This window comes from Lolium rigidum, chromosome 3 (assembly GCF_022539505.1).
Source record: "Lolium rigidum isolate FL_2022 chromosome 3, APGP_CSIRO_Lrig_0.1, whole genome shotgun sequence".
Classification (NCBI taxonomy): domain Eukaryota; kingdom Viridiplantae; phylum Streptophyta; class Magnoliopsida; order Poales; family Poaceae; genus Lolium; species Lolium rigidum.
The window spans coordinates 401,193,229-401,220,860 of record NC_061510.1 but is presented as its reverse complement, the minus strand read 5'-3'; the positions used below and the strand labels follow the sequence as shown (position 1 = coordinate 401,220,860).

The following is a 27,632-nucleotide window of genomic DNA, read 5'->3' as shown; positions in this document are numbered from 1 at the left end:
CTCAACTCATACTTTCCGGATACTTAATCCCATCTTTATAACCACCCATTTACGCAGTGGCGTTTGATGTAATCAAAGTACCTTTCCAGTATAAGTGATTTATATGATCTCATGGTCATAAGGACTAGGTAACTATGTATCGAAAGCTTATAGCAAATAACTTAATGACGTGATCTTATGCTACGCTTAATTGGGTGTGTCCATTACATCATTCATACAATGACATAACCTTGTTATTAATAACATCCAATGTTCATGATCATGAAACGATGATCATCTATTAATCAACAAGCTAGTTATACAAGAGGCTTACTAGGGACTCCTTGTTGTTCACATAACACACATGTATCAATGTTTCGGTTAATACAATTATAGCATGGTACGTAAACATTATCATAAACTCAAAGATATTATAATAACCATTTTATTATTGCCTCTTGGGCATATCTCCAACAGGTTGGTGGTGTTGGTGCAGGAAGGATTCTAGCCACGTAGCTGCCGCACCCACGAACTGGTCTGATGTTGTCGAAATCCACTGCTGTGATGGCGTGCTCCAGCGCTGGAAATAATCCTCGCAGCGGCGTTGCCACAATTTGGGGTTGGAACCATCAAATTGCGGCAAATCAACACGGGGGACCATGAAAGGAATTAGCGCCATGGTATGTTCTCGCATGATGCTGGTTGTCGTAATTTTGATGGCTAAGGGCGAGATTCATACCTCCTCCCGGAGGAGGCATGTGAGAGTCACACGCCGTCCCCCCGCCTGTGTGTGTCCAACGGCGGCCATCCGGGCCCGCGGGGCTTCCCTCCGACTCCTTGGTGTGTGAAGTCGACGGATCTCCCACCGGCGCTGCCTGGACGGGCCGATGCAAGCCCGCCACCAGCGCCGTGAGTTGCCCGATCTCGTGGCTGAGAGAACCACGGACGACGTCGAGCTCCTACCCGATCTGGGCCTTGACACCCTCCAGATCGGAGGAGAGGGTTGCTAGACCTTGATCGACGCCCTTGAGATGCTTCTGCGTGTCGATGACGAAGGGCTGAAAATTCCCCAGGATCTCCTTCTTGTAGTGGGCGAAGCGCTGCTCTGCATCCTCCGCCATATCCACCTTGATGAGCTCGTATAAGGCCTTGGATTCTGGGGAGAGCGACTCCATTGCTTCGGATCGGCGGCGTGCGACAAAGCGAGTAGCGTGGTGGTGGGTGGGAATCTCCAGAATTGGGGATCAAAGTGTCTCTGATACCACTTGTGAGGTGCTGCTAGATCGGATCTCGTCACACAACACGGAATAGGGAATTCGCTCGATTATCCTCCCAACCACCCCCGAGCGAGTCTCCACGGCACTGCCGGGTTCATGATTAACTTACAACATGCCTAAGCACAGGTTCACGACGAGCTTATATAGATGCAGCTAAAGGGCCGGCCTCAGGTGGTCCAGTCCGCACCGGTGTAGCGAGCTGGGGCCTTCCTTTCTCTCCTGGGCCGGGCCTTGCTTCTTGGCGACGAAGATATTGAATCGGCACCGTTCCCGCCCAACTCTTGATCAGCGCTAGTAGACAGGTCGCTGACACTCATGGACTGAAAATCGGGCGTCTGGCGCCATCAACCTCTAAAATAAGCGTCGAGGGTTGTCAACTTGCCAATTTGCAGAGTATCATGCTTGGGTCGATGAGGTGCAGATCAGGTTATAAAAATGGGCATGCCATTGGCAAGGGCTAGCTCTACGTGTTCCTAATTCTAGCTATATAGTATCTTTGGTCCAAATATAATTTCCCAAACACATCTAGCAGCAAAGGCTATTAGTGTTCACGGCAGCGCCAGGCTAGCTAGAGCGCGCGCATATGCACGGCCGAGGTGATGCACGATTGCACGCGACTCTGATGTTACAGATCACTTTTCTCGCTGTCATTGATCTCGTTGTGCATTATGGATGCTCATTATGGATGCTCTTAAGTAGACAAGAGAGTGAGCAAATCTATGCATGTGTGGCTAGAGCCCATTGCAACGGGTATTAGGTTCGCCTGGATACAATTTTCGTAGGAGAACATCTCCAGCGGCCTGATGTATTTTAGACACGAAAAGTGATCGTTTATTTCTATTTAGGTGGTGCCGTGTACACAAAAGTATCCAAGTTTGAGCGCGCGTTTGTTTGAGTCGGGTTCTGCACAGCTACTTGGCCCGACGTATTTTTTAATAATAGTTTTTATCGATAGAAAATAATTTACATAGTACCGAAAAAATACTTAAAATTAAAACCCTAGATATTGGTTCACGTCATGGACGCCTACTCGTTGTCTCGCTGTTGACAAAGACCAGAGGTGCCCACGGCCAAAGCCGGTTACAAAGCCAGTTGTGGCAGCTGTGGCGTTGGTGCGGGAGGAAGTGGCGGCAGCAGCAGCGTTGGTGCGGGAGGAGGTGGTGGTTGCGGTGTAGGAGCTGGAGCAGGTGGCGGTGCAAGCGCTTGGCTGCGCGTAGGGGTGACCGAAGGAGTCATTGGCCTACCCTGAGCCAACGCGGACTCCTGGACGGCGAGGCTGTGCCACTGGGCTAGCTCATCTAGATGGCTTTGGGCCATGGCTATCTCTATGGCCTCATCCTCACATCAAGTCCAGCATGCATCCCATTTAGCGTATTTAAAAGATGAACGATACGCTATGCATAATTTGCTCGCTATAATGTTAATCTCACAATTAGCGGAACTAAGCTCGCTATAGCGCGCTAAAAAAAGTTATGGAACTAGCAGCAGCCCACGAGCCCCTCATTTCAACCTAGCTCAACTCAACTGCAGGTCGGCAACCAACAAGTCACCACTTTCGACTCGCCATGCCACTCTCTTCAAACTCTGCTCGGTCGCCTCCGCGTGGCACGTCCCAACCAGAATCGCCAGGAGGACATGCGCCTCGACCAAAAGCTCGATCTGACGCCGATCTTCGCTGCCAAGCCACCTCCTCTTGCGCAGCATGCAACAGTCATATCTAGTTCATCCTTGCAGGCTCTCTTTCAACTTGGCTAGTACCGGAAGGAAGTTCCGTAGTGGTAGTCGTAGCCCGTAGATAACATGGTTCAACTCTATAGTTCTTAGTTCAGTTCAGCTATGTGCTTCTTAATTCAGTTCAGTTACGTAGTTCTTGTCCTTGTCCTGCATATTTTGTCTCTATGGGAGGAAGGGAAAATGGTGTGATATAATCCAGTCAAAACTGGTTATTAGTTATGCATGTATTAATCTGGATAATATTTTAGCCGATGAAATCCTTGATATACATGTTATACCTGTCAATTTTTTTTTTTTGCGAAAAACTATTTTAAAAAGCTGCATGCTTTTAGCACGTTATAATTTGTATAACGTTTAGAGAATGGCCACGCGATTTTATTTAGCGAGCTAGTTTTCCCTTATCGGGCTGCATGCTTTTTATCGAGGAAAGCTCTTACAGTAACACTCTTTGGTATATTTTTTCCCGCAAAAAAAAAAACACTCTTTGGCAACTTCGGGGAAATGGTTTTGTGCAAGAACGGCAGAACTGGAAGCCCACGGTGAAGCCAAGTGGGAGGGACGGCAGTTCAAAAAAAAAAGGTGGGAGGGACGGTGCATGCCGTTGCTGCCAGGCCGTCGCCATGAGACAAGCAGTAATTCCGGTCCCTCAATAAAACAAAAAGAGTAGTTTCCTAGGGGGAAAAAATCAGACAAACAGCGTTGGCAAACTTGTGTACTCATGGACAGCTCCACCGGGGCCCAAAAACCTCTTTTTACCGGTAACAATATCTACCGGAGTGACATCAGCAACGACATCACTAATGTGCTGACTAATCCTTTCACAAAATTATGAAATATAATTAAAATATAACTAAAACACCTTTTTAAAAACATACCGCAATGACGTCGGCAATGATGTCATAAGTTTTACTTTTTCAGACAGTTTCATAATATTACCCATATATTAGTATAGTTTCATAATTCACTTTTGTTTCAATTATTAATTTTTTATTAGAAAAATGTCAAAAGCCTCAACAATTTCAAAGCAGTGATTGGGTGGTAAATATCACGTGATGACGTGAGTACCTACTGTTACCGTTAAAATCGATGTGTTCCACCCCCGGCCATTGCTATCGTAGAGCGGTGCTCGGACACGGCCTCATCTACTTGACATGATGTAGACCCAAGATTTTTATGCTTCCGCTAGCTTTCTTCGGAGGAACTAGCAGGACTAATTTCGATGCATTCCTTTACACTATATTTTGGTTAAAAAAAAAAGAGTGAGAACAATCGCCAGTCGCACGCTGCTGGAGCTGGACGACGTGCCGTCCAGGTCATCCACTGAAACTGTAGGCACACCGCTCAGCTTAGTGAAGCGACGGGATCTTCAGGCGAGGCGTACCGTGGCCGTGGGGAAGCTGATTCAGACCGATTTCTCGGAATGATTTTGATTATGTGAACGGTGAGGGGAAAAGAAGATCACAATGGCTGTCGATTTCAGGGTATTGTGATGTGTCGTAGCGATAGCACTAACCGACGAATCAACAGTCTCACGTGCCGGCCAGATTCAGTTAACACACGGCCAAGTGGCAGTATCATGAAACAGCCTCCAAGTTTCTTACTACGCTGTCGATTCCAGCGCGTGATTAGGAGACGCGCTGGCGTGTGCTCGAGCGACATGCGTGTGCGCGAGTGTGCGCATCATCTTCTTTGTAACCGCAGTAAAAAGAAACAAGTCAAATGGGACGTATTGATCAACCCAAAATATTCACACCCAGCAATGACTGTACAGGTGAGAGGAGGCAAGATGCTAGTATTAGCTAGCGTACATCCAGGCTACTGGGCCCTGGCCAATATAAAGAATATATCAATACAAATACTCTGCATCTAATACTATGGTCATGAATACACAAGGATTCTAGAAGTTTCTAGCACATCAAAAACCATCATAGTAGCCACCGAATGATATGCTTGCCCTAGTGGATGCGCCTCCCATGACTGACGACATAGCCTGGTTCAACATCGAGGCCCGCTCCACAGCCTGCTGAATCCTCTGCACACCAGACAAGGCAAAACAGTTAGGAACAGTGGGCCATTATCCCCAAAAGATTCAGTGCATCAGCCTAATCTATTGCAAGATTCCAAACTTTTTTAAAAAATATAAGAAAAGCCTTTTTTATTGGTCGGAAAGAATGATCCAAAGTTGCTGAACTCATCCACTGCAACAAGTAAAGCTAATTGAGGAACAGTGCGAAGATTAAAGTGCTGAATTAGTTCAAGAATAGAAGGAAAGAGCCACCAACCTCATCGTCCGCATACATCTGGAACTGCATCTTCTGGCTCTGCACCTTCTTCTGGTTCTGTGGCTTGCCGCCAAGCAGGAAGATGCAGAAGGTGGCAGCCGCAACCCCAAACGAGCAGAGTGCCCCAGCACCGTTCACCCGCAGTTTCCCGACACTGAAACCTACGCATTCCAGCCCTGCCCTGTCTCCCTTGACACCTTCTTCCTCCTCGTCGCGTAGATCAGGTGCTGCTTCCACCATCACCTCGTCCTTCTCACAAACTTCCTCGACAACAGCACGCCACTTGATCAGCTCCTCGTCATCCGCGTCAGAGATCAGCACCTCAGACACCTTTGACGCAGACTCCTCTCGGCTCAACTGGGTGTGCACGACACCGATGTCCTTGAATTCGACGACGGGATCAGAGGCATCTTGGAACAATGGTGGCTGATGTGGTTTCTTGGCTTCTTCGTCTAAGATGCAATTATAGGGAGAAGAGTGAGATGCAGGGGTGAAGTGGTCCATGTTGATCATGACCAAGTCAGCCCCCAACAAGATCTGGTCCTTACCACCAACAGTGTACTCCATGAAGAAGGAGCTCTCCTGGTCAGGCAGGAGCTCCCAGTCATCCAGGCTGATTACATCCATGGGATCCCCTCCGGTCATGGCAACTCAGTGCAAGAACAAGTTTGGATCAGGGAGTTATGTAGCTGCTCACCTGCTTGCAACTATGATGCTACGGAATGGATGCTACCCGAGAATCAAAGCAAGTGATGGTTTAGAAGGATACTTTCTTTAGTTTGTGGAGGGGAACAGCAACTGAAAAGGCTAGTGGGGAACAACTTGTCTTGCACCAACGGAGATGGCAGCCAATTTAAGGTGCTTGTGTGTATGTGGGTTTTGCCTTCCTGCTAGGTGACAAAGCAGAAATTACATATTGAAAAGAAAACCTGAAAATGTTCTTTGGAGCCTACCAATGGGGACTTGATCCTTCCTTCCTCCTTACTCAATGCTTTCCAGTTGCCATGTTTTTTGCAAAGATCCTAGCCGGCTGAAAAGATTAGTTCTGCCAAGAAATCAACAATTATAAAAAGTAATAACGTAAGGAGATAAAAAATATTGTAGAATAGGATATAGCGTCGGTGCCCCGACTGGTAAACTCCTCCACAATCCTAAAATAATCCCATGCACAGCACAATGTTACTCGGTAATCTTACTTGTACGACGTAACAAACTTTAATTAATCAGGTCTTGTCAGTTGCTGTCAAGGATTAGGATGCCACATCCTACCTAATACTAAAAGGCTTTCAAGGAACATCATTTTCAATCAAATTATGAAGCATGCTTCCAGAAAAATATAAGTCTAATTCAGAGAAAACTGCATAGTGAGAGTATCATAATGGAGAGGTCAAAGTTACTACACGGTAGATTATAAACAAAGGAGCAGATAAATGAAATCAACATGAAGTAAAGAAGGATAGGGACACATACCAGTTAAACACGGAAGGAAGATGAGAATGGGACGCGTGTTTAGAAACTTCTGCAGACACATAACTCTGAAAAGTTGATGTGTGACCCAAGACAGTGATGGATAATCATGTAGGAGCAGAGTTGTGCGTCAAAATGTAGTTGGGAGAAAAAATTGAAACAGGTCTTCAGAGTAAGAAAATTTCACTTGAAAGTGAAAACAGTTCATATGCAGAACTGTTTTATTTCATTTAAACAGCATGTTGTGTAAAACAAATCATTACAATTAAGAGCAGGGGTTGGCTGCCCAAAGCTTGAAGCTGGTGCACAACTGCACATAAGGCTAGCATAGTGAAGCCAAATTGTACCAACAAACTGAAAGACATGAAAGAAAATACTCAGATCTTCACCATACATCAAACAATTACTTGAGTTAATTGACAGAAGAACAGGTATTGCGTCAGCAACACAAAATGTATTTCTCTATACAACAAGACAAGGCCTGAAAATTTACATTCCTGTGAGGTTCCCCACATGCGTGAACTTGCATACATAGCAGGATGGGGAAACAAGATCAACTGATTTTGAATCATATATCAGCAGCTAGACTATCAAAGAGCATCCCAGAAAGGCTAGGCTTGCCTTGAGGAGGACGGTTCACCCAGCGAGACAGAAGCAAATGACGATGCCCAGGCTCGAGCATTACTCGCCCCTTTCCTAAGGTCCCTTGTCTTACTGCTCAGTCTAAGCTTGCTCCAAAGCCTCTTTACATCAAGCGCAGTCAATGCCCGTTCCATAAGTTGGCTTGTTCCCCTATGGATTCCTAAGTTCAAGTTCCGAACACGCACAATCAAGAAGGCTCTCAGATGGCAGATGATAGTAGGGACGAAGTGTGCCACGACTCTCAGGATGATAAAAAGCACAGAGAGAAACACAAATGGCTCGTCTTTTGCCATTTCATGCAGAGAACGGCCTCCTGGCATGACTGATCCCAAACTTCCAGGGCTCTCTTCTTGAATAACATCAACATATGCAATTGGATCGAGGCCTGCAGAGAGAAAGACTTGACTTCAACGGTTGAAGTAATAAAATAAACAAAACAATCTAATCATCAGTAGCTGTAGTAGTGTAGTGTGCAGCATATGCATATCCATGTTCAAAATCAATTGGGAAATGGAACAAATCCTTATCATCGACAAAGTTTATTACGAGACTTCCCCAGGAATAATCTAATATGCTTCTCGTCAACATTCACAGGCATCAACACTAAAGGGTTTCAACAAGTGGATCATAATAGCAAGATGTCAGTTCTCATGTATGGGGTCAAGAATACCATTCATGGAATCAAGGGTGCAACTAAATTCGCCACCAGGTAATTGTATATATTCTCCAATTTAAAGGAGCATTGGACCAGTTAGAAGCAAAAAAAATTTGTGAGCTTCCAATAAAAGGAACCTAACGCTATATTTTTTATCCTGTTTTTCTCAAGTTTCATATAGGATATATTTGAAAGAAGCTGCCACCATTAAATAAACTATGTCTGCAGGAAACAGAGGAAATGATTTTCAAAACCAAACAGCAAGAATAATGGTTGTACCTGTGGTCTCCTTATAGAAATCAACCAGAGACTTCAGATCTTTTGTACCCCTGTAACGAACCATTGAAGTCTCATTCACCAGAAGAATGGCTGGGAAGGCACGGACACCATATCTTGAAAACAAACTATAGTGAGCAAAAGAGGTAGGATGAGCAGTAAGCCACTGGTCAAATAACATTTCACTAACAAAATAATCAGGATGCGCCGCCTCAAGGACATGCGCGGAAAATAGAGTCCAACAACAAATACCTAGGCATCGCAGAAGATTCCTCAACAGCCAAGTGTTGTATCTGAGGGAACATAGTGCTGAGAGCTTCAAATGTCGGTCGAAATTTGCTGGAGAAAGGACACCATGCCGCATAGAAGAGAATGGAGTAGGAAGCACCACCATGGCGAAAACTCAGCTCTTTATCAAATGCATCCCCTCTCACCTTCAGTAGGAGAAAACGTATTTAAAGTTATTAACGTATAGTCAATCACTACAGAAGGAACCAGAAGGTTGCGAGTTTCGCAAGTTGCAACACGCATATCAGCCTAATTCATGGTGCGGGGTTTTACTTATTATTCCTAGGAAATCATCAAATGAAGGCAACTCTAAGAGCATCCCCACTCGTTGGCGCTCCCCACGCCCAAATCCGGCGAAATTTTTGTCCGGATTGGAGGAAGATTTGGCGTGGGGGGCAGTATATTTCCAGTCGTGTGCTCCCCAAGCGGCGTTTCTCGGGGAAAAAGAGGACGGCTCGGGGAATCCGGACGAAAGAGGAGACACGTGGGCGTGGGCGGTTGGTTTAGCTTCATCCGGAGTCCCCGAGCGCTCCCCGGGGGGCCGGGGATGGCATGGGGAGTCCGAACGAAAATAGGCTCAAATCCGGATCAAAACGAGGAACCGGGGGCCTGACTGGGCCGTTTTTCGCCGTCCGGATGAAAAAAAGTGGCCGTGGGGGGCTCTGTGGGGAGACGAGTGGAGATGCTCTAAAACACATGCTTATTCATAACAACATTTCTGTATATATCTGCATTATATCCTCGATCCTGATGACGCTTCTGTTTGTTCAAACCATCAAGACATTACACTCACATAGTAATCCTACCCTAAGACCTCGAATTTGATTCAGCTTCCAGCATGTTCTGTTTAAGTTTGTTGAGTTAACATTGGCTGGTTTTATCCAGCCACCAACCCTATTGCTACACCACCCGGGTGGCAATATCGATCATAAATCACAACGCATTTCCCCGCCCTCGGTATCAAAATCCCCCGCACTTCACATCGCCCCGCTTCGAGCCCTAATTAGACGACTCATAGACGATTCAAATTTTCAGATCATTCTACACCGCTAGTACTTTGGTCGCATTGACACGAAAAAAATTGGAAAAAAATCCTACAGGAGGGAGAAGAAGCCGCGGGGAATATCGGGGCCGGCAGAACACGGGGTCGTGATTTGGATTACGTCGCGGCTAGGCGAGGGAGGGGAGAGGGCGGCTACCTCGAGAGGCGGTGACGGCTCGATCCGGACGCGGTGGCACCGCGATCCAAGCGCGTCGAGGAAGTGTGGGCCCACCGTCCGCGGGCAGGTGGGCCCTGGACCGGCGTCCGCGGTGGCTCCGGCGACGGCGGCGACGAGGAGGAGGATCACGGCGGCGGCGGCGGAGCAGCGCATGGCTGGATTGGTAGGCTGGATTTTGCTTTCCCTGGGGAATTTCTGGGCGCACGTGGTGGGGAGGGAGAGGGAGACTGGCAGATTGAGATTGGATTTGCCGAGCTTATTTTGGGCGGGGCGTGACGTGGCGCGTGGTTATTGGTTGTAGGGTGGTAGGTCTACTGTTTGCCGGCTTCGTTAATTGGTCGGACTGCTGGGCCACCGGTCAGCGGCCCTGACCCATCTGTTCTTTCCATATAATATTTTTCTTTTTCATACATATAAAAAGATAAATATTTGGGAGCTCTTTGATTCATACTATGATTTTCAGAACACGAAACAGGGAAAATAGGGTTGCAATGTCATATTCATCCAAGTTCTACAGGATTTTATATGCATCGAGGTTTGCTCCGCACATGAAAAACAAAGATTATGTCAAAGAGGTTGGAGTGGATGTAATACTTACTACGAAATGTAGTATGAAAAGATTTTATTGAGAAAATCCTACTTGGTTCAGTCCTGCAAATCAAACAATAGCCATACGAAAAATATAATAAAAGCTTGTTTGGCACCCATCATTTCATTTCATTGGGAAAAGAAGTAATAAATTGAACTTGATGCTATCATTTGTTTTGCAAATCCACAGAAATGACATGGTACCAAGAGAAACTAAGGTTGGGATGAAACCATGAAATTCTCAATCTAATGCTACTTCTCCGTGGCACCAAACAAGTTGACTGGATCAAAACATGTAGGACCTCTTTTCTTTGCATGATACCAAACCCGCTAGAATAGGGAAAACATAGGATTGCAACGCTAGAATGCATAGAGCATCGCTTATCAAGGCGCTTAAATAATAAAATTAAGCGAAAGGAAATAAAATCTGCAGCGAAGCGCTAGTCCTTGCAACGTTGGACTCCTATTGAGATGCTTATTTAACCAAGTGGCCTTTGTTTCAACGCCGCGAGAAAGAAAAAGGGAGCAATCGCCTTTGTACCATGATTCTAATTCCGGCGCCTAGTTTTAAGCGCCGTCTTGTGCCTGCTCTTATCTGTTGGTATATCCTTTTCTCCATCCTAGAATGTGGCATGCATGTTTAGAATGCTTATGTGTTGGTATATCTTTTCCGCCATCATATGCCTTATTAATAGATCAATTCATATAAGAATTGAATTTACTTTATGAGAATTTGGATTTTTCCTCTTTAGAGAACTTGTTGCTAGATTTTTTGCGGTTTTTTTTATGATGTCAGGATTTGTTTTTTGACATGTCATGTCACAAGAAATTGGATATGTGCAACTGGCCACATTCCCATTCTATCGACCATCATCAAGACACTGACCCCGTTACAAGCATTCTTGTGTCCAAGAATTTAGCCCAATCTTCAGGCCCGGCCCATATCCAGGGCCCCACGGGCCACGCCAGCGCCAGTGCAGCAATCCATTCCAATCCAACCTCCCCGCGCCGCGCAGGAGCAAACGGCGAACCTCCACCGCCGCAACTCCGCCCACCGCGATGCAGATCCTCCGGCGGAACCTTCTCAAAGCTTCCCGCCGCCTCTCCCTCCTCCTCCGCTCTCCACCTCCCGCCACCCACCGCCACGCCCATGCCGTCGCCACCCTCTCCGCGGCCCGGCGAGACCCGTCCGCGGGCTCCCTCGCCGCCACGCCGTGGACCGCCACGCAGCGCCGCGGCGCCAAGATGCTCGGCTCCGACGTAATTCCACCCTTCTGATCCCTCGCTGTCTCTTCTGCTCGATTGGCCCGTGCCCGCCCAGGGTTTAGCTAGGGTTCTGCTAAGCCGTCGCAGATCACTATTTTTTGAGTTTGTCACTATTGCTGCTTTGTTCAATTCGGGACGAATTCGCCGGAGCATCGCTTCGTGAGCGGAGTTGTGCGTTGCTATTTTGTTCAGTGGTTGTTGCTAGGCGTCTTAGCAATCGAATAAATGTGTGGAATGGTTCTAGCTTTTTTCCCCGTGTAATAATAATGCTCAAATTGTACGTTCTAGTTTTGGCATATCCTCAAGAAAGCCGTAAAGGAAAGTCCTTAGATCATTGTGTGTCCAAGCAACCTACACTCATAGCGCCGCTGGTGCAGGGCGTGTGAGCCAGGAGCCTGTTCTATTTTAGGTGTAGCAGAGCAATTTAGTGTTAGATCGATCCTCTTGATATGGATGCTAATTTAGTACGCAGTAATCATGGAAGTCCCGTTCCGGATTTACGAAGTTAACTGCAAAAACAACTTTGGATGTACATTTTAGTGGCCTGTTGATTATATCCTCGGTCTGATTTTTTGCTCATGCCTTTTTAGTTCTGTTATTAATTTATCTTTGCAGAAGGACAGACCAGTGCTTACATTGACTTGAGACTCTCTTCATATGTTGTAGGTGAAGCTTGGAAATGTAATACAGAGAAGAGGTGTGTGATTAACTGATTACATCCCTTTTGTTTTGGTTTTTACTTCCAAGTATCATGGATTATTTACTTATCCATCTTTTGGGTCAACCTCAAATCAAGGCCGCATTTATCAGGTACGTTTAACTGCTTTTAGTGTCCTCCATCCATGCCTATTCCTGTTTTACACAAACTGTGGTTTATATTCGTCTATGTTTCTGGTGTGCTAAGAGCAATCAATTTATCCTCTTCATTGTGTTTTGCTTAGGTGATAAAATATAATCATTCACATCAAGGAAGAGGAGGAGCCACGATACAGGTCATTATTTTGTTTCATTCTTTCAATCTGTTCCAGCACTTAACGATGCATACTTAATAACTATCATACTTAATGTAAGCTTGCCAGATTTTTCTTATATCTATGGTATTGGATACGATTAGTGTCATTTGAGTCATTAGAGTGTTTATTTTAGCACCAGCAAGACAAGATGCCAACATGGAGAAGATAACTTAGCGGTAAAATGTGAATGAGTAATAACGAGGGCAGTTAAATAAATGGCCAGACACCAAGAAATAAGAATGAATAATCCCAGTGGCATCTCGTTGACTCACTGTTACTGCAATGGCATGGTCTGCAATTTAATGCAAACGTCCCCTCAAATGATGAAGTATTAAGTTTGGGGCACAGTTAAATTTTCTATTTGTTTCGTTACCAATTTGATTTTTATTCATCTCTTGGTTGCTGCAGGTGGAACTGAGGGATGTTGACACTGGAAATAAAACAGTAGAAAGATTTCGTACCGATGAGGCTCTCGAGAGTATGGACATTTCTTCACTCCGTATACAGATGGAGGCATTCTAGAACTAAGTTAGACTTTTGTGTCGTAGCTTGATTTCCCTTTTGCAGATATACCCTGTCCTAACTAAAACATGATCTTGTGCAATTTTCGTTGGGCAGCTCTTTCCTGTTTACATAGCTTCACCAGTAATTTCTTCTAATGTGTCTTATGACATTCAGTCATACATGTCTCGATACTCGAGCTGTGTTAGACACTCATAAGCTATCAAATAGACTTGATATGTTGGCCATCTACTATCAACTCAAATAATGATAAGGATTCTAGAAAAACTGGATGCATTTGCTGTTGGGAGTCTTACAACCAGCACCTCATATACTAATCGCAACCACAAGCTTCTACAAATTAATGGTTTTTACACTTGTTTGTCAGGGTTTGGGCAACATTTGATATTATTTTTGCACATAAACACATGCCAGTAATAATTGAAGAAACTGAAAAAGTAACTGGACGCCTTATTAAACTATGTTTTCCTACAAGGTGGCCAAAATAACCTGGTTTTCAACAGGATCTTGCTTGAGTTACCATCTAAGCATTTTCTTTCCAACAATATAGTCCAGTGACAGTTTCATAAAACACAACCATGCTAAACAGTAATTTGGTTTGGTCGTTTAGATTCAACAATTTAAGTCCATGTTCATAATCGAACTCTAATCATTACACTCTTTTTAACACATTCAGGAGTTTTTGTTGAGGAGAAATCTTTTACATATCTGTATCACGAAGGAGACAACGTGGCTCTTATGGAGTATGTTTCATTCATTCATTCATTCATTAGCATGATGTGCTGTGATGCCGTCCATATTCATTTATATCCATTTAGTGATGTCTTCATCTGGAATTCTTTTTGTCAGGCCCAACACCTTTGAGCAACTTGAAGTTTCGAAGGAACTGTTTGGCAAAGCCGCTGCATATCTGAAAGGTCCAAGCAATATTGATCAGCAACCACATGACACACCAATTTGTTGTCAATCCTAGATTCTAGGAATGCTCTTTTGCTTTTACCTTTTGAATAGTTAGATGCTTGGTTCCCTTTGTGCCTCTAGCTCTCATACATGCAAGTTAGTGCTGCTACTGTAGTTACTTTCAATATGATCAAAACTGACTAAAACGTCAATTCTGATTAATATAATATATGTGGGACGCTTAAATTTTTACCTTACAAATGATAGTGATTGTATTAGCGGGCTTAACCTTATCCGGTACATGTGCATTTCCTCATAGTTTGTAGCCACAACAAAGATGGCATCGCCTAAGAGGCTCGACTTCTGAATTGACAGTGTAGATGATTCGCTCGACGTTGATATTTCTTGCTCATTTTCAGAATTGTGGTTTAAAATGTCTTTGTTCATATCATGGCATCATGCTCATTTTCTCACTTGTAACAGATGAGATGAAGGTGACTCTACAGTACTTTGATGGCCGACCATTGTCTGGCTCGGTGCCTCCTCGTGTGACTTGCACAGTTGTTGAAGCACAGCCTAATACGAAAGGGCTAACTGCTCAACCACAGTGAGTTTCTCATACTATTCATCATCTAATTAATTCTTATTTCTGCTGCATCTATTTATTATGCCTTGATGGTTTTGGCCTTTTGGGTTATATATTTTTCTCCTACCTTTAATGGGTTGAATATTATTATGTCAAGTCAAAGTGGCTTTTCATATTTTGTAGCTCAATATAAGCACTCTTGTGATGTTCAGCAATGAAGTTATAGTAATATAATAACATGTTCGATGCTGTTGTTGCGTATGTTGCTTGGTGTGAGTGTTCATAGTGATCTAACCATAATATAAGCCTTTTAGTCTGGAGTGAACAAACAAGATGAATAATTATTTGCACAGAGAAGAGATTGGAAAGTTATTGCATAGTTAGTATTTACAGGCAGCAATCTTATGGCTACAGGCTGCAAAAACTAATTCTTTGGACGACTCTAGTAAACATGATGAGTAACCATAATATGAGCTTTCATAACAAAAAAAATCTACAAAAGCTATAAGCATTAGGTCATGTGTACTAGAGTCGTCTAAAACATTCAGTGCTGGGTCCCACTGAGTGACTTCAAAGTTTCGCTGACCCAGAATTTGTAAGATTTATTTTTTACCTCAGATCTCTGCTAACCTGCTAGTAAATGTGCTAAAAAATATATGTTAATGAATAATATTGCAGTAGTTTGTTCATAAAGCCATATCAGCGGGTCGGAGTATGGAAACCTTAACATTCGATACAAAGATCTTTTTGGTAAAAGGGAATTGTCTAATGCTGCAGTGGATTTTTGGGGACCGGGACTTATGGACCATTGTCTGTCATTCTCCTTGCACGTTACACGATACTTGTGACCTGCAATACTACAGAATTATATCTATGCACAGTGCATTGCACATTCCACTTCAATCACCTTCATGAATCTTTTATTATTAAATATGTGAGGCCCAGTGTTATGCGGTAACTAAGCTTGTATTTGTACTAAATGCAGATATAAAAGAGTTGTGCTGGATAATGGTCTTACAGTGCTTGTAAGTTGATGGGTACCATTTCGCAGAGTTTATTCACCTAGCCCTTTAATAAATTGTTTGAAGTACATCTAGAAATAGTTGTTATTGCAATGTCAGTCTTGTGTCTTTACTCTTTGCGGAATGTGTACGGAGAGCATCTTATCAGTACTCATACGTTTGTTATGTAATCTCTCATGTTGCATAACTTACATCCACAAATGTATCCACATGGAAGTACGACAAGCTCTAAACCGAACCTAGTCAACACTGACATGATTATCCTAGCTGAGAACTTATTTACTTGAAACATGTGCTTCTTTGTCATGTATTTGTTGTTGTAGAACAATTGCTTAGCACTCATCACATCGTTTCTGTACAACTGATTTGTACATACTGAATCAGTAGTGTATCATTCTACATATGATGTTTAAAGTCGAGATACATTCCCTTCATATTAATTTCTCTTGAACCACTTTTTTTTCCTTTTTAGTGATAAAATTGTAGCCACTGCAAACCTGCTTCACTCCCTTCAGTTATACTGCAACATCTAGTTTTTACCATGAAATAGTTTTTTAGATTACAATTTCCGGCAACACATCCTAGTTATCAATAGTAAATATCAGAAACCATGAAATTTGATGTAGTCCTGCAACTTTAAAGTATTTCTCACTTCCATCATGTTTTTGCCAATTGTAGGCTCCCCCTTTTATTGAAGTGGGGGAGAGCATCGTTATTAGTACTGTGGATGACTCATACATGACGAGGTAAGTTGTGGGATTATGTATTGTTGTATTGTTCTGTAAATGGATTCTGTGATAACCTTCTGTATTTTGATAGTTAATTTCCTATTAAATTCACTGGAGCAATTTTGTATTTCAGGGCCTAAATGCTGTCTCATGCAGATGGCATTGTGTGCTCCAGTATTGGGATTGGACTCGTGCTTGCGTTCTTAGATGTTTGCTTGTGTGAATGACACTGCCTCCTCAGAAAAAGCACCCAGCTTTACCAAGAGTTCAGTATTCAACACATTTGTTCTTAATAGATATAATTTAAATAGGTTCTCTTTTTGAATTCTAGGGAAGCGCTGATAAAGAATGTCTCATGCGCTGTACACGCTGACATTGAAATGTATTGCCCTTGTATAACTTTCAATTTTGTGGAGTGAAATAATACTGGGATGTGCTCAACATCTGCAATTCCACGTGGAAAAGCTGATCATATATCAATATGTTCTGTTATTGTTCTTTGTATGGTTTTGCCGCAACTTTCTCTTCACCTGTGTTGATATAAATTTGATATAAATTCTGAACTTTCTTTTGTGACACCCATAGGCCACAGCATCTCCACACTTGATTTGAATAATGGAAGCTGGTGTTTGTTGAGAAAAGAACTAGTTGCTCTACATACAGCTATTATCGATATTAAGTACTCCCTCTGGTCTCTTTTAATTGACTCAGATTTAGCACAACTTTGTACTAAATCTGGGTCAATTAAATAGGACCGGAGGGAGTAATTCTGAATCTGCCTCCTGAGAAAAGGCACATCCAGCTTTTCCAAGTGTTCAGTATTCAACAACACATTCTGTTCTTATAGGCTTCAATGTTCATTCCATCTGACTTCCTGTTTGAGTTCTGCTGAAACGCCGATAAAGAATGCTTGCCGTGCTATACAGGCTGATGCTGAAATGTACTGCCCATGTATGGCCTGCAGTTTTGTGAAGTAAAATAATACGTGAAAGTGCTGATCAACTGCATTTCCATGCAGAAATGCTGATCATATCTCATTGGTAAGTTTTATTATTGTTCCTTATGCTCTTGTCATGAGCATGTTATCAATTCGCCTATCAATAGCTCCTGGTACCCTGTACCAAAAATCTTAATTTTCTTCTGCCATACCTAGGGTTCAGTGTGCAGTTCACCGCTGGATATGAAAACCGAAAGGCAGTGTCCCTAAAAAGAATGGTTGCTTTATATACAGCTACTATCGGTATCAAATAATGTGATGTGCTTCATGTACACTTTCTAAGCCGCATCGGGTCAGAAGCTACAAAATCCTATCACGGGAAAGACATAGGGTGTCTTCACTTGTAAGCATGGACGTAATCCTGGAAATAGAAGTTCTTCTCGATGAAGTTCGCGAGCCAGCGGGAAGCTGCAAAGCATAAGACGGCTAAGGACACGATGGCAGTTTTATGTACGACCGAAGTCACCAGTGTCCCCTTGGCGACGGCGAGGAACCCGACAACAGCGACAGCCGCAACCTGCAGAGCTACCTCCAGTGCCTTCATGGCCTTCAATGCCGTGCTGCAGCTCCTGCACTGCGCGACATGTGACCAGTACCTGTGAACACCATTGCAAAATCGACACTGTTGTTATCACTGAATTCTTAGGCGTTCCAAGCTTCAGGTTGCAGTGAAGAATGGTGGTTTGATCTTGTTCTACCTTTCCATGAGTTTGTCTTTGGTTGTAGTCGCCGGCAGCTGATCGACAGTTGGCGCAGCCCATCCGACCTGGCTCTTGCAGTGCTTTCTGAACCAGTTTCGGAAGGCGATAACCATGTTGTCCGATTGCGTGGGCACGTACACAGCTTTCTGCCAGTTCTCAACGCCGGCTGCAGCAAAGTTGCGCTCCTGAAATGAAGTGAGAACAGCAGTGCTTCAGCTCCGTAGGGTGGATCAAGATAACTGGATAAGAATCTCAAAAAAAAAAAGATAACTGGATAAAGATCAGAAATTCAGAATTAGAATTGTTACCTCAATGTGGAGGAGGTAAATGTCTGAGTCCAAGATGGCGTTCTGGCCGATGTGGTAGTACCACCGCGGTATGATCTTGTCGAGCCAGACGCCGACGTTCCTTGGGAATGCCCAGATGACCCTGCTCTTCCCTGGTGCCACGGGAATGCACATGAACACCAGCATGAACTGAGGCTTCTTCTTTTTCTTCTCCTGCCCAATCGAAACACAAACTGTGAACTTACGAATAAATGGTGTGGCGGTTCGTTGTTATCTGAATTATTGCAAGCTCACTTTCATCAGGAATAGTGAGAGAAAGGGCTGATCAATCCATACCTCTCCCTCGGCCTCCCTGGGAAGCGGTGAGCCGTAGAAGGTGCACGGCGCTTCGTACCGGAAGTAGCCGCCGTTCTCCTGCGGCGACAGGAACCCGCTCACGTTCGCCTCCTCTATCTTCATCTTCATTGGCCCGCCACCCTCTATGTCGAACTCAACTGTGAAGAGAAGAACAGCAGCTGAATCAACACTCCCAGTCAGTGACAATGTAAACTGAATAATTCGACAGCGCGGGTCATGTCAGGGCAGGGGACATATCTTCCGGGGTCTTCCTTCTTGCGGAGCTTGCCCATCAACCCCTTGTGCGCGTAGGGGACGTGAGCAGGGTCCATGAGGTTCTCCACCAGCACATCGTACCTGCAAATGTCGGAACAGTTTTGATTGATTGAGAGTGTATTTGCAATGCAGCTGCAGGTAAGAACAATGGAGGCATGGAGCTTCAGAACGTACCCGTAGGAGAGGTCTCTGATGCCGTAGACGGTGACGAATGAGGGATCGTCGATCTCCGGGATGAAGGGCGGGCGCTTCCTCTCCAGCACGTCCTGGTGCTCGGCGTCGGCCCTCGGGTAGAACCAGAGGATGTTGTTCTGCACCACGCTCGGGTACGACGCCACGCACGCCTTGCTGTTCTTGTGCACCTGCCAAGAATCAACCGAGAGGAAGATTGGGAGTCTGGTTTCATGATCGGAGGAGGAAGGAGATGGGGTTGATCAATGGCGGGCGGGCGTAATTACGGGTGGGCCGAGGGCGGGGGCCTGCGGGATGAACTGGCAGGAGCCGCGGCCGTCGAAGCACCAGCCGTGGTAGACGCACTGGAGGCGGCCCTTGTCGTCGATCCGGCCCTCGGAGAGCGGGGCCAGGCGGTGCGGGCAGGCGTCGTCGAAGACGCGCCACTCGTCGACGGCGCGGTCGTACCAGGCGACCACGCGGAGGCCCAGCACCGTCTTGCCGTGCGGCGCGCCGGGGTCGAGGTCGCACACCGGGGCGAACGGGTACCACTGGTCCAGCCAGTCGAACCGGCCCTCCGAGTCCTCCTCCCCGCCGCCGGACGGAGACGGCGACGGCGGCGCCTCCGCGGCCACGGCCGAGACCGGCGACGACAGCCGCGCGCGCTGGCGCCGCCACCGTCGCGCCGGCGCGAGGCGGGCGGCGGATGGTGGTGCTCTGGCGGCGTTGGTGCGGGGCGGGAGCGAAGGGCGCGCGCGCGGGAGGACGAGGAGGGAGAGGGGATCCATGTCGTGTCGCTGGATCGATCCCACGGCGGCCGACGGCGAGGAGTGGGAGAGGAAGATGTGGCTGTGGAGAGTGGCGCGCGGGAGCGGGACGGGAGGGATGCGCGGCCGCGCTGCGGCTGCAGTTCGCCGGCACGACTTATCGCCACGTCTCTCTACCAGTACCGCCTCGCATGGGACACGTGGACTGCGAATCACCGCTTGAGTGAGTGTTATAAGACGAATCGAACAGTAATAAAAATCCTAAAACATCCGAAATTATATGTTATGCTTTTTATCCAAAAATGATGATGGGTTTTCTTGGAAACTATCTTATTTCATTTATAAACTTGTTAGATTCTACATTAGATTGAAGAGAAGTAAAACAAAGAAATAACAATGTTTTTCTCCATTCGTTCATTCATTGAAGTGGTGGGCATACAATTACATATATAACCTTAAGGTAACATAAAATTACAACATGATCCCCACTTTTCGCAAAAAATTCATCAGATAGGAATATACAAATGCAATGCATTTCTTTTCCATTGTTGTTGAGCTCAGAGCTCGATGCACGGCCACCAACATCACCGTCGAGGACTACACCACTTGGGGGTGAGGTCAGTGTGTGGCTCCACGCCAAATTCAAAGAAGATCCTTTTGAGTGGCACGTTTGAGGAGGAAGAGGCTCACGCACCCATGGTACAAGAGCGCATAATGGCTACACGTCCGGTCGACAACACCGGCTTGACAACGTCGCCACTGATGAACTCCGCATCACATCATACCTTCAAAAATCTCCCTGGGTGCTCTAGATCTCGGGATAGTATGTTCTCTTCCGCCACCTTGACGGCTTAACTAGCTAGAGCCGCAACACCAAGAGCTCTAAAGCGTTTATTGACAAAGGCTTCGCGGAATCCTTCCCTCACATGAAGCCACCGCCAAGGTAGCCTCCCGATGGCCGAGTGCAGTGACCTCCTAGCACCACACATTTGTGCAAGCGAGAAAAACTTCCATGCCATGAAGGCAAAATCCAAAAAGGCAGCCAACAACTTACAACTAAGGCTGAAACTACACCTGCATACAAGAGGAAGCGATCCTCCCTTCCACCTTCCACTACAACCAGTGAGGCCGCCGTAGGAGAGAGAAGAGAAGCTAGAGCATCAAAGCGGACTCTCAACGGGATGGGGAAGGATTGTTACATTAAAAGTTATACAACGGCTTCATCGTTCACATCTTGATGTTCCTCCAAAACTACACGTAAGAAATTTTAGAAAATCAAGCATACACAAACTAGACTTAACCTTAAATGTTTATTTTAACAAAAGAAGGGTCTCGAAGGACCCCTGCGTTGTATTAAAAATGAAGCAGATGTACACAATGCCTAACAACAAGACCTTGAACAACATAGAAATTACAAACCGATCCCTAGATTTTGATAGAACTGCCTCAAACTGAAAACCTAAAACGCGATTAGATCCTTGCCTCCCCTTGAGATCCACCTCAGGGGGGCAATGCCACTTTGAACATCGAGGTTTCCATAGCTCTAGGACATGGCCTTCCCATGAAAGCAACACATCCTCCATGTTGGCATTACACAAGGAGGTTGAAGATTGCAAACATACTAAGTCGTCGCCTCACACGGTGACCTTTCGGCTAGACTAGTTACCGGATCAACGAAGATTGTTCTTCGATCGCTTGATAGCTTGCGACATAGCTTCGTAGCCAAGCCCGATGAGGCAGAACTCCAAAAAAATGGCCCTTTGTTGGCCAATAGATGTCGTGGCGAATTGGAGGAGGCCATCCACCGACCGTACCATTTGAATCCTTTCCAAGGAAAACACTAAAGATGATCATGAACCAGGTTTTTGGCTAATTTTTTCATGGGCTGGGGGCGGTGCCCCCCCCCCCCCCCCCGAAGTACACATAACTCCACCTCTGCTATTGTGGAAGAAGTTAGCGAGCACAAAAAATGAACATGAGAACTACATGCAACACTAGACTCACTACAAGAGGAACCATCATATTACAACACATGTGCTGGTGGTGGCATGGTGCTGGTTAGGGTGCGCTGCTACTACCCCCTCGACCTTGGCGCCGGCGGGACGGTGCCGCGACGCAACCCCGGCGTCAACTTCTTCTACTGCTGCAATTGCAATGTGAGCTAATCCTCCCCTCATCTCTACCTATGACCATGATATCCTGTGTCGTACAATTGTTGCTGGATACCTGTGTGTAATTCAATGCCTATAATTACTACATCTACTGCATATGATGGTAATTCATATGTGAAGTGACATGCTTTCCTTTTGGATGAATTAATCAGCCAAAGCATGTGTGGTCTATGTTAACCCCTGTTTGGGTGATTTACTCATCCAAATATAATTTGCTTGTTGTGTTATTATCTCTGATAAAACTGAAGCTTGACAGTTTCAGTTTAAACCTTATCATAAGCCTGCTCTTGGCTAATTATTATGTACTGATGGTTATGTACTTTGGCATTTGTATGGATATATACAATGATCTTATGATCCTCTAGATACTCCTTTATGTGATCTATATTTTGGTAAAGTGTTGTAGTACTGGTATTTGATAAGAACAGCTACATACATGCTTGTCCAGGTTGTTGGGTGATGCTTTTCTAAGGCTGGTCATTGTTGTGGTGTTCCAGGAAATTACTTGGTTGGCCTAGGAATGATTCCTGGACCCTAAGTAGCTTCATGTATCAAGTTGATTAATCACTGGCTGCTCTACCAATTACTATCTATTTGTGATGCCCCTGTTTGGATGGGTTATTCATCCATGCACATGCACCGATTGTTTTGCTTTTACCTGAAAGGATGTATTATTTACTTGATGCTTGACTTGGCTATTTACTTGGAGGGCTTGCTGTGTTAACTTGTATGCTTATAGTCTCTGATTGCTGCTTTGGTACTACTTGGTCGGCCTAGGATGATTTCCTGGACCCCAAGTAGACCACTGTAGATGCTGAATTTATTGGTGAAAGATGTGTTGTGTAAAATTTATAAGAACATATGTTGCACTTGAGATCTTGGCCCAGCTTGTGATGCAAAGGCTGAGGCAAAAATACTGGATAAGAACATATACTAAAGTGTGGCTTTATAATTTCTCTGTGATGATTATTGCATAGCACCTCTATGCAGATCTGAGAGAAAAATCCTTCTAATCCTCCTAGATGAAAATTTAGTGGAAGGGTAGATGGATCTGCTTTGCATATTACCCTTTTATTTTCCCCGAGATGCAAAGGCTAAGAACAGATACTCGTAGCTTGTATTTCTGGTGAGATTCTACCTGCTGCTCTCTGTAGCTTGGTAGCTTGTTCTTGTTGGTTCTGAACTAAACTGCATCTTGTGATATTCCTCCTCCTCCCGGTCTGCTTGATTTGCTTCCTAGTGGTTTGATGATCCATGGACATCTGATGGTGGTCTTGAGTTGATAAGCCTATGTGTTCTAGAAATGGTTGATACTGTTTGGCTAAAGAGAAACACCCTCTGCCAGATGCATGTGATTGGCTTTTATACTACTGGAGTACTTGCTGTGTGGTTGACAGCACACAGGTTGCATGTAGTGATTAAGGTGCTTGCAAGTGGCCCCTTCCTCCATGTGGAGGTGGCCAAATTGGTTTACCTTACTTACTGGTGCAGGGCATGACTGGTCCATCTTTATCCCTTGCCTGATCATGCTACTATGTACTTGTCTAATATTTATTCCTATTGGTCTGCTAGCATGTTGGCTTTGCATTTTAACTTGTGGGATTAAATTGTGTGGCTACTGATCATTCATCTTGACCATCTAATGTCAACGGTGAATTATTTTATTTGAAGCATGTGGGCTTGTTTTAAATAGGAACTTGACTAGGTTAGAGGAATTAATTAGTTGCCTTTGTTGCCTAAAATAAGTGGATCAAATATTGTTGCCCTTTTCCCTTATTTGATATGGATCAAATGTTGTCACTTGTCCATGTTGCCTATTTGCTCATTGTTACTTAATGATACAAAATGATTCATCTATCACTCTTATGATCCAAAGATGATATCTGATTCACAAAGCTGCCTGTAGATTGAAATTGATCCCTCTAAACCATAATTTAGATATTAGGACAAGTTTCTAAGGTCTAATAGTTGAGTTCCAATATCAAAATGCCTCATCCTTGATGATGGCGACATTTTAATCGTAACACGATTCTCTTTTATCTTTGTTGTTTGTTTTACAGGAAGGAATGATAAAAAGAGAAATGGAAGATTTAGTTTAGGGATTTCTTTTATTCTTTTGTAATTTTCTATTTCTTTTCTAACTTGTAATGTATTGAATAATGTCATTTGTAATAAAGTTTAACACATTTATTTATTTGGAACTATCAAGTATTTACTTGTACATATTATATCTATTTACTTGTTTAAATTTCAAATTCCAATTCAATATCTTGTTTGAATTCTGTCTTCCATATTTGAATTTGAATTCAAACTATTTACCTCGGAAACATAATAAATCAACAAAGGTCATGTCAAAATTTATCGCACTTGTGTGGATGACACACATCAGTTCCATCGACACAAGAGAAACCTCGATCACTTTGGGTTTTAGATGAACGCGCGAAAATCCCCCGGATTTTCTATGCATGAATGCAATGCACACTCTTGTGTTCTCTCTTTTTCTTGCCTCTAAACCTGGGATATTACAGCCTCTCCCCCTTAAACTGAACTTCGTCCCGAAGTTCGAACGCTCTCATGTTTCGGAATGTTGAAATGTCTTGAACAGATCACCATCCTTCAACTCCATGGTGATCACACTAGATATAGTTGTATATATCCCTTGTCCAGATCCTTCCTGGAGTCTTCTGATGTCTGGCACGGATACTTTCTTAAATTCTATGATTTCTTCCAACACTCTAAGCTTATAGGCTTACTCTCCAAAGATTCTTGGATTAGGACATCTTATTATGTTAATGGCCTTTACTAATGGTTGTGGTGATAGCTTCCTATCTGGGTACTCAAAGCTTGGTTATACCAGCTGCGATAATCCAGCTGCGGTGCCCAAACCTTAAGTTTAAAGGATTTGTTCAAAGTAAGGTATTGTTGTCCCTTACTACCCTTAACGAAAGTAATGGTACTTCGTAAGGTATTTACAGTAGGCATGGTCTTAGTAGTTTAGTCCTACGAATGGATTAGACTCATTTAGTCCATCCAATCATGGCTTCTAGTTTATGCTAGTTATCCTTCTTTTGGTTTCTTTAGGTTCCATGAAAGGAATCTTTCTAATAGGCTTATGTTTTAGTATGGTCAAACTCCTTCGTATAGTATCTTCTTAGGCTTTGATTGTCCTCCGATAACTTCTTCATCCAACTTCATTATCTTAGACTTACTTGAGTTCTCTTGGTTTTGAGTAATTATGAATTACCCACTCAAGTTAGAATCTACTCTTACTTCCTCGAGATATGAACCTCGGCTTGTGGTCTGACAACCTCCTGAAAGTACTTTTATATGGGTAGTTCCCAACAACCTTATAAAAATAAGATCGTACTTTTTCTCAGTTCAGACCTTTTTCTCCGTCTATCACACTATAAATAATATCTTAAAACTTCTCCTTCAGCCTTCCTCTCCCCCTTGGAGTTTACTAATGATCTTCAAACTTCCTTTCTTCTAATCATTAAACTCCAATGTTAGAAGATTGGTCTTGGTCTGGCTTATAGTTTGTACTTTTCTAAAGTCTCATGAAGAATTCTTTGCGGTGTATCCACACAGTTGTGGGTATCCGATGTGAATCCTCCGACTAAATATTTACTAGCTACGGGATACCAGCTGCGGAATACTAGCTGCGGAATCCCACTTTCTTTTAGGATAAAGAAATGTTCAGGCCGTGGGCTATCTGGTGCCAGCTGCAGACTACCTAGTACCAGATGTGGCTTATTTGGATACCAGCTGTGACTATGTTATGGTTCTAGTCAATATCTACTTACCAGCTATGGCTACTTACATAGTTTTAGTTAAGATATACCTCACTTTACATTCTTTCTCTTCATGGTTATCCTATATCAGCTGCGGTCTTATTATACCAGCTACGACTTTACTTGTCTATTTTCCTTCTTCCAGGGTTTGTTTTGCAAGAAAACCACTTGTTGACACTATGAAAATAGTATTGTAAGTGACTTCACTTGCATTCCCTTCTTCCATAATGAATACGGCTCTACTTCTACTACTCCATATTCACTATTTTTCTCACTTCCATGGTACTTCCATGTTGAAGTACTCCTTGATTAAGGATAGAAGTGAGTTTTAATTGGTCCTTCCTTCAGATTGTTGTGGTTGCTTCCCACAACTTTACTTCCTTCTTCTAGTGAACTTTCATCTTGTCTTCCAAAATCTTCATGGTTCGTCACTTCCTCACACGAATACCTTTACCCTCTAGACCTATAACATCAAGTAAGAATTTGATATTGCAACATGCATTTGCATATCAAAGTCAAACTTCATGTACGGATCTAGTCAAACAACGAAAATCCAATAAAATCCAAGAAAATCAGCTTTGTGTTTATAATACACATCCTTATATGCCTGAATATAATAATTGGATAAGACATCCCTAAACATCAGGATCAGATGTGTAGTATATAACACCACATAAGATAGGTTTAGGTTGTGATACTTAGCACGAATACGTGAATTTCTACTATTTGTCTCAACATTTGTCTTAATTGCACATTTGCAATGAGACAAACTTGAAACAAAATGGCCTGGGATAGTTGGAGTTAACCTAGTTTTCTTTGGAAGTACTAACAAAATAGTATACCATATATATGTGCTATTGAGGACTACTTCCTATAATACAATTAGTTCTAACATGTCTACTCTAAACACATGATTGTTTAGAATATACCACCTATAACTCTAGGATTTCTCTATGTGATATGCTCTAAATAAGCCTTGTTTAAATTAAGGACTATGGTTCTAACATACTTGGTACAGTTATTAGGATTTTAACGCCTAAGGTTTCGAACTATTCCCTAAATCCTTACTCCTTATCATACTTCTGTTATCGTACTTATGATGTTCTATTCCATCACATCTTGATTCTCAAGTGAATCATATATGATTACCAACTCTACCCTGAAAAGTAGACTTATATGACTCCTATAACTCTTCCTTACCTCCTATGATTGACTTATCATAGGTATATACTACCACATATTACTTATCTACATTACTTAACATCAGTCATTTGACATTTTAAATGACTCTTACTTAATGATACGTCTCCAACGTATCGATAATTTCTTGTGTTCCATGCCACATTATTGATGTTATCTACATGTTTTATGCACACTTTATATCATATTCGTGCATTTTCTGGAACTAACCTATTAACAAGATGCCGAAGTGCCGCTTGTCGTTTTCTAGCTGTTTTTGGTTTCAGAAATCCTAGTAAAGAAATATTCTCGGAATTGGACGAAATAAAAGCCCGGAGGCCTATTTTCTCACGAAGCTTCCGAAGTCCGAAGGAGAGACGAAGAGGGGCCACGGGGCGCCAAACCCTAGGGCGGCGCGGCCCCCTTGGCCGCGCCGGCCCGTGGTGTGGGCCCCCGTGCCGCCTCTTGACCTGCCCTTCCGCCTACAAATAGCCTCCGTGACGAAACCCCC

General features: G+C 43.9%; 4 protein-coding genes across 6 annotated transcripts; 1 reads left to right on the top strand and 3 right to left on the bottom strand.

Annotated features, from left to right (window-relative positions):
- Positions 1–4,703: 4,703 nt before the first annotated feature.
- On the bottom strand, positions 4,704–6,093 carry LOC124700937. 2 transcript variants are annotated; one of them, XM_047233003.1, is made up of 3 exons: positions 5,821–6,093; positions 5,273–5,724; positions 4,704–5,022 (listed from the first exon to the last, which is right to left on the bottom strand). In XM_047233003.1, the coding sequence occupies exons 1-3, from the start codon at positions 5,915–5,917 to the stop codon at positions 4,906–4,908; spliced, it is 666 nt and encodes a 221-aa protein (XP_047088959.1). In that variant the 5' UTR covers positions 5,918–6,093; the 3' UTR covers positions 4,704–4,905. The 2 variants fall into 2 exon arrangements, with proteins under 2 accessions (XP_047088959.1, XP_047088958.1); XM_047233002.1 differs by having other exon boundaries at positions 5,273–6,093.
- A 1,037-nt stretch (positions 6,094–7,130) lies between these two features.
- On the bottom strand, positions 7,131–9,973 carry LOC124700936 (5'-adenylylsulfate reductase-like 5). The gene is made up of 4 exons (XM_047233001.1): positions 9,800–9,973; positions 8,565–8,746; positions 8,316–8,440; positions 7,131–7,766 (listed from the first exon to the last, which is right to left on the bottom strand). The coding sequence occupies exons 1-4, from the start codon at positions 9,971–9,973 to the stop codon at positions 7,351–7,353; spliced, it is 897 nt and encodes a 298-aa protein (XP_047088957.1). The 3' UTR covers positions 7,131–7,350.
- A 1,494-nt stretch (positions 9,974–11,467) lies between these two features.
- LOC124700935 (elongation factor P-like) lies at positions 11,468–16,467 on the top strand. The gene is made up of 10 exons (XM_047233000.1): positions 11,468–11,668; positions 12,341–12,371; positions 12,471–12,484; positions 12,616–12,666; positions 13,096–13,165; positions 13,886–13,952; positions 14,059–14,126; positions 14,593–14,716; positions 15,681–15,720; positions 16,396–16,467. Exons 1-10 carry the CDS (start codon positions 11,468–11,470, stop codon positions 16,465–16,467), a joined length of 738 nt encoding a protein of 245 aa, XP_047088956.1.
- Positions 16,468–17,649: 1,182 nt separating this feature from the next.
- Positions 17,650–20,082, bottom strand: LOC124704624 (protochlorophyllide-dependent translocon component 52, chloroplastic-like). 2 transcript variants are annotated; one of them, XM_047236897.1, is made up of 7 exons: positions 19,501–20,082; positions 19,217–19,404; positions 19,025–19,123; positions 18,773–18,926; positions 18,452–18,643; positions 18,141–18,328; positions 17,650–18,038 (listed from the first exon to the last, which is right to left on the bottom strand). In XM_047236897.1, exons 1-7 carry the CDS (start codon positions 19,999–20,001, stop codon positions 17,780–17,782), a joined length of 1,581 nt encoding a protein of 526 aa, XP_047092853.1. In that variant the 5' UTR covers positions 20,002–20,082; the 3' UTR covers positions 17,650–17,779. The 2 variants fall into 2 exon arrangements, with proteins under 2 accessions (XP_047092853.1, XP_047092852.1); XM_047236896.1 differs by having other exon boundaries at positions 18,767–18,926; positions 19,501–20,080.
- Positions 20,083–27,632: the final 7,550 nt, after the last annotated feature.